We start from the raw sequence: 14,053 nt of genomic DNA, 5'->3' as shown, positions 1-14,053 counted from the left end.
CTCCATATAAATTTCTCCTTATAGGTCTTTTTAGGGCAATTTTTTTCAATTGGGGAGATTTTAACCTAGTCACCAAAAGAAAACCCCTCCTCACTCTCTCAAAGTTTTTTTTTTCTCTACCTCATCCTCTTCCAATTTTTGGATACCATTTATCCAATTATTGGAATTCCTAAGAGAATAACAAGGTTATTCTTGAGGTCGTGTTCGAGATCAATTGAGGAGACATATGCTTGAAAAGCTAGAGGAAAGATCGAGAGGCCCGGGAGTCTACAGAGGTAAGAACGATTCTTTCCCTTTGTTTCTCCTTCTTTAAAGCGTGCTTTTATGATATTTATCTCATTTATGCTTTGTTTAGCACGATACTTTGTTTCTTATAAAATGTAAAAACTGAATGCAAGACGGTCCACACACTTCAGCTCGGGATTCGATTCCCAACACTCGTAACTATCTTTCTGTCAAATTCGTTCCCTTGGATGATCAGTTAGCAGATATCCTCACAAAGGCTTTACCATCACCGCGGTTTCTCAGTTTAAGGATCAAGCTCACAGTTGCTCTAGTCCCTTGTGCGATTGCAGAGGAATGATAGATGAATATCTTAATTTTCCCTCTCTTTTCATTATTTGAATTTTATTCTTTTGTTTTTATTCATATATTTTACACTTACTATTCTATTAGTTGTTATCTTCTTCTCCTCTCTTAAGTTGACATGTGGTTGTATTTATTGGGGTTGATGCCCTAAAGTCTCGTGTTCTATAGTTTGTAAACTGTTTGTACGAATGCTTGTATTGTATAATATATGATATTTACTTCACATCTTGGTTTTGCTCAATTGTATGTTTTATTTGCTTTACCACAAACCAATAAACATAAAATTTCTAGTTATCTGTATGTAACTTAAGCATGTATGTGGTGATATATAACTGGATCACGTCTTAAGTGATAACAAAATAGTTGTAGTATATGGATATAGGAGAGAAACCTTATCCTAGTGACATTGCCGATGCTACCCTCTTTGTGGAATGGTCACAAGTGTTGTGATTTGTCACAGATGGTCTGATACTGAGTATTCGTGTAGGGGACATGCGAGTGGGGGTGTCCTATACAAAAAGTTTGTATAAGACCTAACCACGAAGTGTTAACGTCTCGTTATATAACATCGTTCATGGCAAAGACTTCACTTCACTAGGATGACCATAGGTAACATGACCTCAATCCTGAGTGAGTTGTGAACTTCTGCCATTTAGGGCGGTCCTTTGATTTGTATGGGTACGAGTGGTTAGGTCGCCGATTCAAACCTACTATTTGGGGATTCATCTGATTTGGGAGTTGGGAACTTAGCTACACAAGATGGAATTCACTCCTTCCCCGAGGTAGGGGCAAGTAGATAGATAGCTTCCTTAAGGGCTGATTCCAGGGCTTGAACGATGTGGCGCCACACACCTTTTCTTGGCCCGAGAGGTGTTCACATATAGTTGGACTATGTTGTATTGTTCATTAGAGGAATCAGTGGTACATAAAGAGTGAGATGTAACTACAGGGGCAAAATGACAAATTGGCCCAATTGTACTTACGAGCATCTGTGAAAGGTCATCGTACTCATGATTGGTTATATCCAATGGACACAGAAATATATCTGTGGTAAAAAGAGTTCAACTGTTGGTCTTTAGTGGAATGCTTGGCAGTTAACGGATGGTGGATCTCATGGCTAAAGAGTTTAATCAACTATTCACGTATCGTTGGAGCTTTGAGCCACAGATTCATTAGGTCCCCTAGGTAGCTTGGATAAAGTCGAGAATCAGTGTTTAGGTCAGTTTGAAATGTTCAAATTGACAAGAGGGAGTTCGATTATATATGATATAATTGAATTGGTTAATTATATATGATATAATTGACTAAATGTATGAGATACATTATTTTGGAGGAAATTAGATATAAATATGATTTATATCAAGTGGAGGAGAAATTACTATAGTAGATATGTTATATCAAACTATAGGGTAAGAATATAATATGATTATATTAATTTATTATTAAATTGATTAATTATGAGATAATTGGTTGAAATATTCTCCTCAATCGTGCGTTAGTGGGAGAAGCCGTATTCGATTATTGTAACTGAAAAATAAAATGAAAATTTGTTTCATTTTGCAAGGTTTCGTAAAAAAATCGCAATCGGTGTGAAAAAGTATCAGTCGTTTACCTGAGAGCCTATACGATAGAGTCTCATCGTTTAAACGATCGCACACCTCGCATCTAAACTATTGCACGCCTTTCTCTAAATGATCGCTTAGCTTTCCTAAACGATCACCTAGCATGCCGCATTTTCTAAACAATCGTTTACCTATTACTAGACAGTCGCTTAGTAAAACCTACACGATCATGTAACTTTGTCTAAACGATAAGCACTCCGTTATACGATAGCTTTCTCTCCCACTTGCTTAACGTCTACACGATCGGCCTTTCCTCCTACCTCTACCAAATTCACCAAAGACCACACTTTGGATTCTCACTCCGAGAATACCAAAGGCTCCATCTGGTGGTGTCATCCATATAGACGATCGTGCTGCCATAGCCGACTGATTGGCTGGGCGATAGAGTTCGTAGAGGTTCTTCCACTGCATTGAGTTCGAGTTTGAAGAGAGTCTTCAACTGGTATGTGAACTCATTTCTTTGTATTTTATTTATCAAAGCATGTCATTAATTAGTGTTGAATTGCGTAACTATCTGTTAGAATGTATGTGTTATATTTCGATCACAATGAAATCGAAAAGATCCGAACGCACTCATGGATGCTCTTCGTTAAAAGTTCCATCAGTATTTCCATTATAAAAGCCAATAGTAGCTCTGTGTCATACATAGTGAAAATTTCTCAAACTTCTACATATCTCTCCTTCTTCTCTTTTCTACACCTACCTTCAATTACTTTGTAGGCAATTGCAAGCGAAGTGAACATAACTAACAGCCTAATCCACAAAAATCTTCCACTACTTAGCCTAATCCCACTATATCCTCCTCATTTCCCCGAACTCCATATTCATCATATCATTTATTTTATCGTCATGTCCATCAACATTGTCATCACCACCACAAGCCCCTCAACACCCGACCAAGATATCACGTATAACTAAAAATATTCAATTCTATACCAAGGATGTCTTGCTTATAATTAACCGTATATATATACTAGGGATATAACAAATAAAAGAAATCTTCATTCTCCTCCCAAATTTTGGTTAGGCATTTTTGCAATATTACCGACAATCTATGCATTTCTCAACATTGTGTATTTGGGTAGCCATTTCTTATAATTGCTTTTAGAAATTTAAAGCGAGTTTTTATTTTTAAAATTGGATTTTGTGATCCAACTTGTATAAATCTTAAAAATAATATTTCTATGTTTTTAGTGCATCAAGATTTTGAATTTGACTTTCAAAAGTAGAATGATATTAAAGAAAGTAAAAACATTAATAAACTAGAATTTCATGATTCAATTCATCAATCTTTTAAATTAAACAATATATAATGTAATTGTATTATGAAATAGTAATTTTTGGGTGAGCTTAGATCATAGATGTCCCTTCCAATTACAAAGGAAAAGAATATAAAAAATATCCTTTCTAAAAAAAGAAAAAATTGATCACATGTACTTATGATTAGACACTTAAGTGGACTATAAGTGTGATGTAAATATTATATGGAATAAAATAATAATTATGTAAATTTTTTTAACTTAAAACAAGTTTATATTCAACCTAATATGATAAAAAAAAGAATACATTTTTGAGCTATAGGTGTCACAGGTTTCAAAACATTATCCATTTAGTTCTTAAATTTTGAGTTTGGTTTTATTTTAGTCGATTCTAAAATGTTATCTAACACGATTTTTTCTACTAGATACTCATTTTTAGTCTTTAGTGTTAATGTTCTTTAATTAATTTAAAGAATTAAAATATTTAAAAATAATTAATTTTTACTATTTTCATCACTAATAAAATTTTTATTTTTATTTTTTTAAAAAAGTAAATTCATAATTCACTTCATGATTATTTTAAATTAATTAATATATATTGACTATAATGACTGAAAATGAACCTTTAATAGAAAATCAAGGTTAAAAGTGTAAATTTTAAAATTTAGAGATCAAATTGAAACCAAACTCAAATCTCAAATATAAAATTCTAAGATTTTTTAAATCTATAATTAAATCAAACCAAACTCGATTTATGTGACTAATATTTTGAAAAATAAAGACCATATAAAAACTAGACAAAATCTTATCTATCCCATTTATCATAGAAATAATAATCAACCTACGGTTTAAATTAAAATCTACTTTTGAATCTAAAAACGAAATAATCTATTTTCATTAAATATTTTGTTTTCAAATTTTTTACTTCCTATTTCCTATTGTGTTATGTCTTTGAAGCACCTATATATTGATTATTACGCCAATAACAAAGTTCATTATTCGTAAACTCCCTGGTTTACCACTTCCGGAGGTTGAAGACAAGCTTCCGTATTCTTCTACCTCCATTGCTGCTTCTCTTTACTTGTTTTTCAACAACTACAAGGTCTTCTTTCAACTGGGTTTTTGTTTGTTTTTCATTCTTTTTACCTATTCTACATGTTCTAGATTGCTTAATCTCATCTTCTTTGTTGGTTTCTAGAGTATTCGACATCCATTGTTTCCGGCCGATTGCTTCATCGGAAATATTTCCGCTCGCTGCGTTCAAGTACGATATGATTCTATTTGATTCAGTTTGCTGCTTATGTATCTGTTTTCTTTTATCTTCTTATCGTTTTTTTTAAATCGTATTGTGTGTGTTTTAGTAAATGTCTATACTCTGTTATCTTGGTCTGATTTGATTAAGGGAAGTAGCTTAGTGTTTAATGTTCTTGGTTTTCTAATCCTTGTTTTGGTTTAGATGGATAATCCGAATCGATTTCATGGTTTTTTGTTGTTTCCGAGTGCTTTTTGGAGTTGTCAACGATGATTGGGAGGGGATGATGAGAGCTTAAACTTGATTTGTTTATTTGATGCTAAGTAGACTTCTTATTGCTTCTTATTGGAGATTTTGAAATTTTCTCATGATTGTATGTTTGAATCCGAGAGTTTCTTAGCTGTTTTTTTTCTTTCTTCACTAGGGATGTTTTGATTTGTATATATGTGGAAATTACATGGGGGATTTTAATTCGTTTTGTCGGGAAATCATTTTTTGTAGACTAAAGGGCAAATAGCATGGACACTGGAGGCAATTCTCTTCCTTCTGGGGCTGATGGGGTGAAGAGAAAAGTGTCTTATTTCTATGATCCAGAAATTGGCAATTACTACTACGGTCAGGGTCATCCAATGAAGCCACACCGCATTAGGATGACCCATGCTCTTCTTGCTCACTATGGATTGCTTCAACACATGCAGGTCTTCAAACCCACCCTTGCTAAGGATAAGGATCTTTGTCGTTTCCATGCTGATGACTATGTTTCATTCTTGAGAAATATTACGCCTGAAACCCAGCAGGATCAGCTGAGGCAGCTCAAGCGTTTTAATGTTGGTGAAGATTGTCCTGTGTTTGATGGTCTGTACTCTTTCTGCCAAACATATGCTGGTGGCTCGGTTGGTGGCGCTGTCAAATTAAACCACAGCCAATGTGACATTGCTGTTAATTGGGCCGGTGGCCTGCACCATGCTAAGAAGTGCGAGGCTTCTGGATTTTGCTATGTCAATGATATTGTCTTGGCTATTTTAGAGCTTCTTAAACAGCATGAGGTTTGTTCAAACATGACTTCAATACGTCTTTTCTTTATTTATATCTCCTATTGACCATTTAGGATGTTGACGTCAATGATATATCCTGGGTTTTTTTGTGAATACTTCATCAAGCATTTTCTTATCCTACTGTGAAATAGTTTTAACTTTTGTTAATGCTTCTTTTAATTTATCATATCTTTCAGCTTAGATTGAGTTGGATTATGTAGAATGTAGAGTTCAGATGTAGATCGGATATCATTAAATATCATTAAGAGTATTAGCCTCTTTCCATTTCGTCAATGAAAAGTGTTCGCTTGTATCCTTTCATATCATTCAGCTTTAGGAGGGAAGAAAAATTTTGAAAATGGGGTTGTGGAGTGGAGCTTGCAAGGTCAAATGTCAATGTGTGTGCTATTGCTTTTGTGAATCCTTCATTTCCTTTTAAACTGATATGCTAGTTTTCATGTACAAGTATTAATAGCAAGTCTTAACCTCACTGCTGTTGGAAGTTGTAATAGTTGTCCTTACCCTTTCTTTTTGCAGCGTGTTTTATATGTTGATATTGATATCCATCATGGAGATGGTGTAGAAGAGGCTTTTTATACCACTGATAGGGTCATGACAGTTTCATTCCACAAATTTGGCGATTACTTTCCTGGTACTGGGGATATTCGTGATATCGGTTATGGGAAAGGGAAGTATTATTCCCTCAATGTTCCTCTGGATGACGGAATCGATGATGAAAGTTATCATTCTCTATTTAAACCTATAATGGGGAAGGTTATGGAAATCTTTAAGCCCGGTGCTGTAGTTCTTCAATGTGGTGCTGACTCTTTATCTGGGGATAGGTTGGGATGTTTCAATCTTTCGATCAAAGGTCATGCTGAATGTGTTAAATATATGAGATCATTCAATGTACCCCTTTTACTGCTCGGTGGTGGAGGCTATACTATTCGAAATGTCGCTCGATGCTGGTGCTATGAGGTAATTTTTTTGTTTTATTCTGATTTTTTTTAACTGATGTTTTAAGTTATAAGCCAACCACACATATACCGCTAACTTAGGGAGGCACCATATACAAATTGAGGAAGATTGAGTGACAGCATAATTGTCATAACTTGATCAACAAAGGTGTTAGTTACTATATCAAGTTTTCAGTTGAAGAATGTCCTAGCTTAAATTTGTAATCAGTTTGAGTACGGGCATCTGCATAAGGACATTTTTGCTGCTAGCCTTTAGGATGTGAATAGAGCTTCTCTCAGCTTAGTTTATGAAAGAAAACATGCAAGTCCTTTTAGATCTTTCAACTTTCAACTTACATATGCTAAAAAATGTTAATTTATCGTTTCGCACTTGTCATTCTCAATTGATTGTTTCAATCCTTATCTTCATCACATGCAAACCAGACAGGAGTAGCTCTTGGAATGGAAGTTGACAACAAAATGCCACAGCACGAGTACTATGAGTATTTTGGACCTGATTATACTCTACATGTTGCTCCTAGTAATATGGAAAACAAAAATTCCCGCAAAATATTGGAAGACATAAGAGCAAATCTTCTTGGTTATCTCTCAAAGCTTCAACATGCCCCCAGTGTTCAATTTCAAGAAAGGCCTCCTGATACTGAACTCCAAGAGGTAGTTTCTGTTTCTGGCGCTACACATTGATTTTGATATTCCCCCCGTTTTCAGCTTCATATGGGTGGGGCTTTTTTGATTAGATCTGGGATTTATTTTTAAGCTCCTCCATTACCTAATCAATTGTTGGATAAAAATGAATCTTTCATGTTTTTAAGTAAATAAACTAGTCTGCAGTGGCATGCCTATCAGTTAACACATATTTTCTCGTTTGCTTGTTTCTTCACTTAATTGCTATCCTGTGAGAAAAAAGTGGATTGACAACTTTTTCCTTCTAAGTGACCGCATGGACTTTTTAAATGTCTTTGTGGTTGAATTTCATGAGGCATTTAAGAATAATCCTCTAATATTATCTAATTGCGTAATAATACCTAGGCGGACGAGGATGATAATGGAGACGACAGATGGGATGAAGATTCTGCCATGGACATTGATTGTGAGAGGTATTTTGTTGAACCTGCCATATCTTTTGGACATGATCTTTTCAATATCCGTAATTTATATGTTCTTTTTACACAGAAAGCAATTGCCGAGCCGGATGAAAACAGAAATCTATGTCACTGAAATCAAAATGGTACGCCTTTCCTTTGCTTGGGGTCTATATTATTTTATCTCCATTGAGTTTTGTCAACTCTTTAAAGCTGAACAGAATGAAATAAAAATATGAACTGTTGAATGGTTTTATTGTTTAGGAGATGCATGTTACAGCATGATCATACCGCTTTTTTCCTTATAAATGAAGGTTAGCTTGCATAAGAGTTGCATATGGTGGTAAAATAATTTCTGAATTTCAGCTAAGAGATCTGGCTTTCAGATCCATCGGTGACCATTAGCTAGGAGACCGGAAATCTCACAGGTTTTCAGTTTAGAAATTTTGGTCTCTCAAGAGTCACTCGTTTGGAAGTAGTTTGATGGAGCAAATCAACAGAATTTTAGATGTAAGAGAAATGGCATTCATTCCTGGGAGTTGTGACTCTTTTTTTCCTTTTTCTTTTCCAATTGATATATTATAAAGGTAATTATACTGAATACCTTATAAATTATAAATTATAGGCTTTGAAATTTTCATTTTCAACCCACAACTCTTAAATCGTTCCCAAAAGAAATTCGTGGAGAGAGTTGCCGTTAAAATTCAGTAACAACGATCTCAACTTCTATGTAGTTGAAGAGTGTTGATGGTGTCATATATGCCCTCCAATTTTTATGCGTCAATTGTCATGTTGACGTATATTTGTCATTTTTACTGGAAAAAACCTCTTAATATTTCTTTTGGAACAATTTCACAAAAATTTAGGGACCCTATGGTGCCTCTTGTTGCAAGTGCTTGGGATATTTGGAGATATCCTCTCAGATTCAAATATCCTCTCAGATTCTGTTGTCTCTTTGTTGCCTCTTGCGTCTGGATTATACTCTCATTTCATTGACCAAACTATTCTGATCTTCTATTTTGTGAAACTTATGAAACCCATGTAGTTCCTAAAACACTAGTCATATAGCTATACTGAGTTCTTTTATCCATTTTCCAGGAAGATGCTGAGACTAAAGGTTTCGAAAGAGCAGCAGCCGATCCCACCTGCAGAAAGGTGAAGTTTAAGCGTGTATTTATCCGTAGTTTCTTACAACATTTCCTACACGACACGAAAATCATATATTTGATAATGATTGTTGCAGGCTCTCGATATGAGTTCGATGATGGAGAATCATGGTCTGAAGATTGAACGAGGAACAGTGAACGAGCCTGAGGATCGAATGTATCCTAGCAGCAAATGAACCTGATTCGTGCATATGCGAATTAGCATTTTTGAGATGTGCCAGAACTTTAGATCTGTTACATGGATGAGTGTTAATGTATAGACTATAGATGATGATGAAGCTGTGGATATTATAGGGCATGGGAAGATACAAGGGAACTGTTGATAAGAAACAAATACAAAAAACTGTCTTTTGGAGGGGCCTTTCCTTTCTGTGCAAACTACAAAGAATAGCAAAAAGGTGAGAGAAACAATGTTCTTCACGAAGTTATTCAAATACAGAAATGGTAATATTGTGGTGATATCATTTGTCACATTAGTTTGTAAATCTTATGAGATGCTGCTCGTGTGTGTATAAATGAAAAACTAATACTCAATAGATACAAACCGTACTTAATCTAATAAGAAACAATAAAAACAATAAAAACAATAAAAACAATAAAAACAATAAAAAATAATAAAAAAATCAAGCAAGATAAGTTACAAAGGAATCTATCTGTTGGGGTGTACAAAATACAAAATAATTAAATTTATCTACCATAGATAATAACTAGTTAATTATCAAATATCCATGATATCTATTACCATCTTTAAAGAAATCCAAAAAATAGGTAAATTTATTCAAATTGAAATCAACACAATCCAACAAAAATGGAAAAAAAATTAAAACGACCCAAATGAAAAATAAACCTAATCCAGTCCAACTTATACAATTTAGATTATTTAGTGCAATTTGTCAAATCATTTTTACACCCTACAATCTGTTGCAAAAGAATGAGGTCATTTATAAACGGTCTAAGGCTCAAACCGTGTATGTTAACATAATACCCAATTGAAAGCGTTAGAACCATGAATGCTAAACGATAACCTTAGGCAAAAAAGAATGAGGCTCATTCATAAACTTGTATGTGTAATGGATACTTTTTAGTGCAATAGATGTATTAGACACTAGTTGTAATTTGTTAAATCAAGACTAGTATTTGTTTGATATGTATCAAACACCTTTTTTTTTTTTTTTTTTTTGTAGTACAACAATTGTAGGGTGGAAAACCATATCGACTATCATTGAGTTAAACTCACTTTGGCCATCAAATACTTGTTAAGTATATTAAGTAGATACTTATATAACAAAAATAATAAAATTGAAGAGAAAATATATCAATTTAGTTTTTTAAGCACATAAATGCATAAACTCATTGACTTTTAATTTCTTCATGAATGATATATATACTTTTCCAAATGTATATTTCAATAAACATGTCCTCGTCATGTCTGTGTCACTGTGTTAGACGGTTTTGCAAACAGAGCTCATTTTGTGTCTAAAATGGCTATCGGGCTCGACGGGACTACCCTAGGGCCTAATTTTTGTGCGTGAACTTTCCGACGGGCGAAAACGTGAAAACGAACCTAGAGGTTAAGAATGATGAAAAAAAGTTATGCGTCAGACGGTTTTGCGAACGGAGCTCATTTGGTGATCTAATGGCTATCAGACCCGACGAGCTGCCCCGGGGCACAATTTTTGTGCACGAACTTTCCGACAGGCGAAAACGCGAAAACGAACCCAGGGATTAAGAACGATGAGAAAAACCTGTGCGCCAGATGGTTTTGTGAACGAAGCTCATTTGGTGCGCCAAATAGCTATCGAGCCCGACAAGACTGCCCCGGGGCACAATTTTTGTACACAAACTTTCCGGCAGGTGAAAACGGACCCAAAGGTTAAGAATAATAAGAAAAAGCTTTGCGCCAGACGGTTTTGCAAACGGAGCTCACTTGGTGGCCCAAATGGCTATCAGGCCCACCGGGGCTGCCCCGGGGCCCAATTTTTGTGCGCGAACTTTCCAGCGGACGAAAACACGAAAACGGACCCAGGGGTTAAGAACGATGAACAAAAGCTACGCACCAGACGGTTTTGCAAATGGAGCTCATTTAGTGACCCGAATGGTTATCAGGCCCGACAGGGCTGCCCCGAAACCCAATTTTTGTACGTGAACTTTTTGGCGGGTAAAAATGTGAAAATGGACCAAGGGGTTAAGAACGATTAGAAAAAAATTTGTGTGCCAGATGGTTTTGCGAACAGAGCTCATTTGGTGTCCCAAATGGCTATCAGGCTTAGCAGGACTATCCCGTGGCTACATTTTTGTGTGCGAACTTTTCGGCGAGCGAAAATACGAAAACGGACCCAGGGGTTAAGAACGATGAAAAAAAGTTGTACACCAGATGGTTTTGCGAACGGATCTCATTCGGTGCCCCAAATGGCTATCGGGCCCATGGGGGCTGTCCCGGGCCCAATTTTTGTGCGCGAACTTTCCGACAGGCGAAAACGCGAAAATGGACCCAGGGCTTAAGAACGATGAAAAAAAGTTATGCGCCAGACGCTTTTGCAAAGGAGCTCATTTGGTGTCTCAAATGGCTATCGGGCCCGGCAGGGCTGCCTCGGGGTCTAATTTTTGCGCGCGAACTTTTCAACGGGCGAAAACGGCAAAACGGACCCAGTGGTTAAAAACGATGAAAAAAAGTTGTGCACTAGACAGTTTTGCTAACGGAGCTCATTTGGTGACCTAGTGGCTATCCGAACCGACTGATGTTGAAGAATCAGCTGCCCTGGGGCCAAATGTTTGTGCGCGAACTTTCTAGCGGGCGAAAACGAACCCAGGTGTTAAGAACGATGAAAAAAAGCTGTGCGCCAGACGGTTTTGCGAACATAGCTCATTTGGTACCCCAAATGGCTATCGGGCCCTACGAGGCTGCTCCGGGGCCCAATTTTTGTGCGTGAACTTTCCAGCGAACGAAAACGTGAAAATGAACCCAGGGGTTAAGAACGATGAGAAAAAGTTGTGCGCCAGACGTTTTTGCGAACGGGACTCATTTGGTGCCTCAAATTGCTATCGAGCCCACTAGGGCTGTCCCTGGGCCCAATTTTTGTGCGCGAACTTTCCGGCAGGCGAAAACGGACCCAGAAGTTAAGAACGATGAAAAGAAGCTGTACGCAAGACAGTTTTGCGAACAGAGCTCATTTGGTGCCCCAAATAGCTATCGAGCTCGGCGGGGCTGCCCCGGGGCCCAATTTTTCTGCGCGAATTTTCCAGCAGACAAAAACGCGAAAACGGACCCATGGATTAAGAACGATGAAAAAAATTTGTGCGCCAGGCGGTTTTGCGAATGAAGTTCATTTGGTGCCCCAAATGGCTATCGGGCTCCGCGAGGTTGCCATGGGGACCAATTTTTGTGCTCAAACTTTGCGGCGCGTGAAAACCCAAAAAGGGACCCAGGGGTTAGGAAGATGAAAATCAGCTGTGCGCCAGATGGTTTTGCAAACAGAGCTCATTTGGTACCTCAAATGGCTATCGGGCCCAGCAGGGCTGCCCTGGAGCCCAATTTTTGTGCGCAAACTTTCCGATGGGCGAAAACATGAAAACGGACCCAGGGGTTAACAATGATGAAAAAAAGCTGTGCTCCAGACGGTTTTGCGAATGGGTCTCATTTTATGCCCCAGTTTGCTATCGGGCCCAGCGGGGCTATCCCGGGGCCCAATTTTTGTGCGCAAAATTTTCGGCAGGCGAAAACTCGAAAACGGACCCAGGGGTTAAGAACGATGAAAAGAAGCTGTGCACCAGACGGTTTTGCAAACGGAGATCATTTGGTGCCTCAAATGGCTATTAGGCCCGGTGAGGCTGCCCTAGGGCCCAATTTTTGTGCACGAAGTTTCCGGCGGGTAAAAACGTGAAAACGAGCCCAGGGGTTAAGAACAATGAAAAAAAGTTGTGCACCAGACGATTTTGCGAACGGGCCTCATTTGGTGGCCCAAATAGATATCGGGCCCGACAGGGTTTCCCCGGACCCAATTTTTGTGCACGAACTTTCCGACAGGTGAAAACGCGAAAACGGATCAAGGGGTTAAAAATGATGAGAAAGAGCTGGGCGCCAGACGGTTTTGCAAACAAAACTCATTTGGTGCTCTAAATGGCTATCGGGCCCGGCGGGGTTGCCCCGGGCCTAATTTTTGTGCGCAAACTTTCCGGCAGGTGAAAATGTAAAAACAGACGTAAGGGTTAAGAATGATGAGACAAAGCTGTGCACCAAACGGTTTTAAGAACGGAGCTCATTTGGTGCCCCAAATGACTTGGCCCGGCAGGGTTGCCTCGGGGCTCAATTTTTTAGCGCGAACTTTCTAGCGGGCGAAAACGCGAACACGAACCCAGGGTTAAGAACGATGAAAAAAAGTTATACGCTAGACGATTTTGCAAACGGAGCTCATTTGGTTCCCCAAATGGCTATCGGACCCAACGGGGCTCTTACGGGGCCGAATTTTTGTGCGCAAACTTTTTAGCGGGTGAAAATGCGAAAACGGACCCATGGGTTAAGAACGATGAAAAAAGCTGTGCGCCAAATGATTTTTCGAACGGAGCTCATTTGGTACCCCAAATGGCTATCGGGCCCAGCAGGGCTACCTCAGGCCCAATTTTTATGCGCGAATTTTACGACAGGCGAAAACGCAAAAATCGACCCAAGGGTTAAGAACGATAAAAAAAAAAAAAAAAAGGATGATGTGCGCCAGAGGATTTTGCGAACAGAGCTCATTTGGTGCCCCAAATGGCTATCGGGCCGGCGGGGCTGCCCCAGGTCCCAATTTTTATGCGCGAACTTTCCGGCGGGCGAAGACATGAAAATGAACCCAGGGGTTAAAAACGATGTAAAAAGGTTGTGCGCCAGACGGTGTTACGATTGGGGCTCATTTGATGCTTCAAATGGTTATCGGGCTCGGCGGGGTTGCCCCGGAACCCAATTTTTGTGCGCGAACTTTCCGGCAGGCAAAAACGCGAAAACGGACCCAGGAGTTAAGAACGATAAAAAATGTTGTGCGCCAAACGACTTTGCGAATGGAGCTCAATTGGTGCCCCAAATGGCTATTGGGCCTG

At 38.1% G+C, this 14,053-nt stretch overlaps 1 protein-coding gene across 1 annotated transcript; it reads left to right on the top strand.

Moving 5' to 3' along the window:
- Positions 1 to 4,349: 4,349 nt before the first annotated feature.
- LOC120078473 (histone deacetylase 19-like) lies at positions 4,350 to 9,439 on the top strand. The gene is made up of 9 exons (XM_039032742.2): positions 4,350 to 4,571; positions 4,668 to 4,733; positions 5,223 to 5,767; positions 6,293 to 6,733; positions 7,156 to 7,386; positions 7,762 to 7,829; positions 7,906 to 7,960; positions 8,913 to 8,969; positions 9,058 to 9,439. Exons 3-9 carry the CDS (start codon positions 5,240 to 5,242, stop codon positions 9,154 to 9,156), a joined length of 1,479 nt encoding a protein of 492 aa, XP_038888670.1. The 5' UTR covers positions 4,350 to 4,571; positions 4,668 to 4,733; positions 5,223 to 5,239; the 3' UTR covers positions 9,157 to 9,439.
- Positions 9,440 to 14,053: the final 4,614 nt, after the last annotated feature.

This window comes from Benincasa hispida, chromosome 5 (genome assembly GCF_027475165.1).
Source record: "Benincasa hispida cultivar pf3 chromosome 5, pf3_genome.v1.1, whole genome shotgun sequence".
NCBI classification, from domain to species: Eukaryota; Viridiplantae; Streptophyta; class Magnoliopsida; order Cucurbitales; family Cucurbitaceae; genus Benincasa; species Benincasa hispida.
The sequence above is the reverse complement of the archived record's forward strand: the minus strand, read 5'-3'. Positions and strand labels throughout refer to the sequence as shown.

Coding starts and splice junctions, on each gene's coding strand:
- LOC120078473 (XM_039032742.2), top strand. CDS start 5,240: ATGGACACTGGAGGCAATTCTCTTCCTTCTGGGGCTGATGGGGTGAAG. Junction 7,961..8,912: donor ATGTCACTGAAATCAAAATG/GTACGCCTTTCC, acceptor TCCATTTTCCAG/GAAGATGCTGAGACTAAAGG. Junction 8,970..9,057: donor CCGATCCCACCTGCAGAAAG/GTGAAGTTTAAG, acceptor TGATTGTTGCAG/GCTCTCGATATGAGTTCGAT.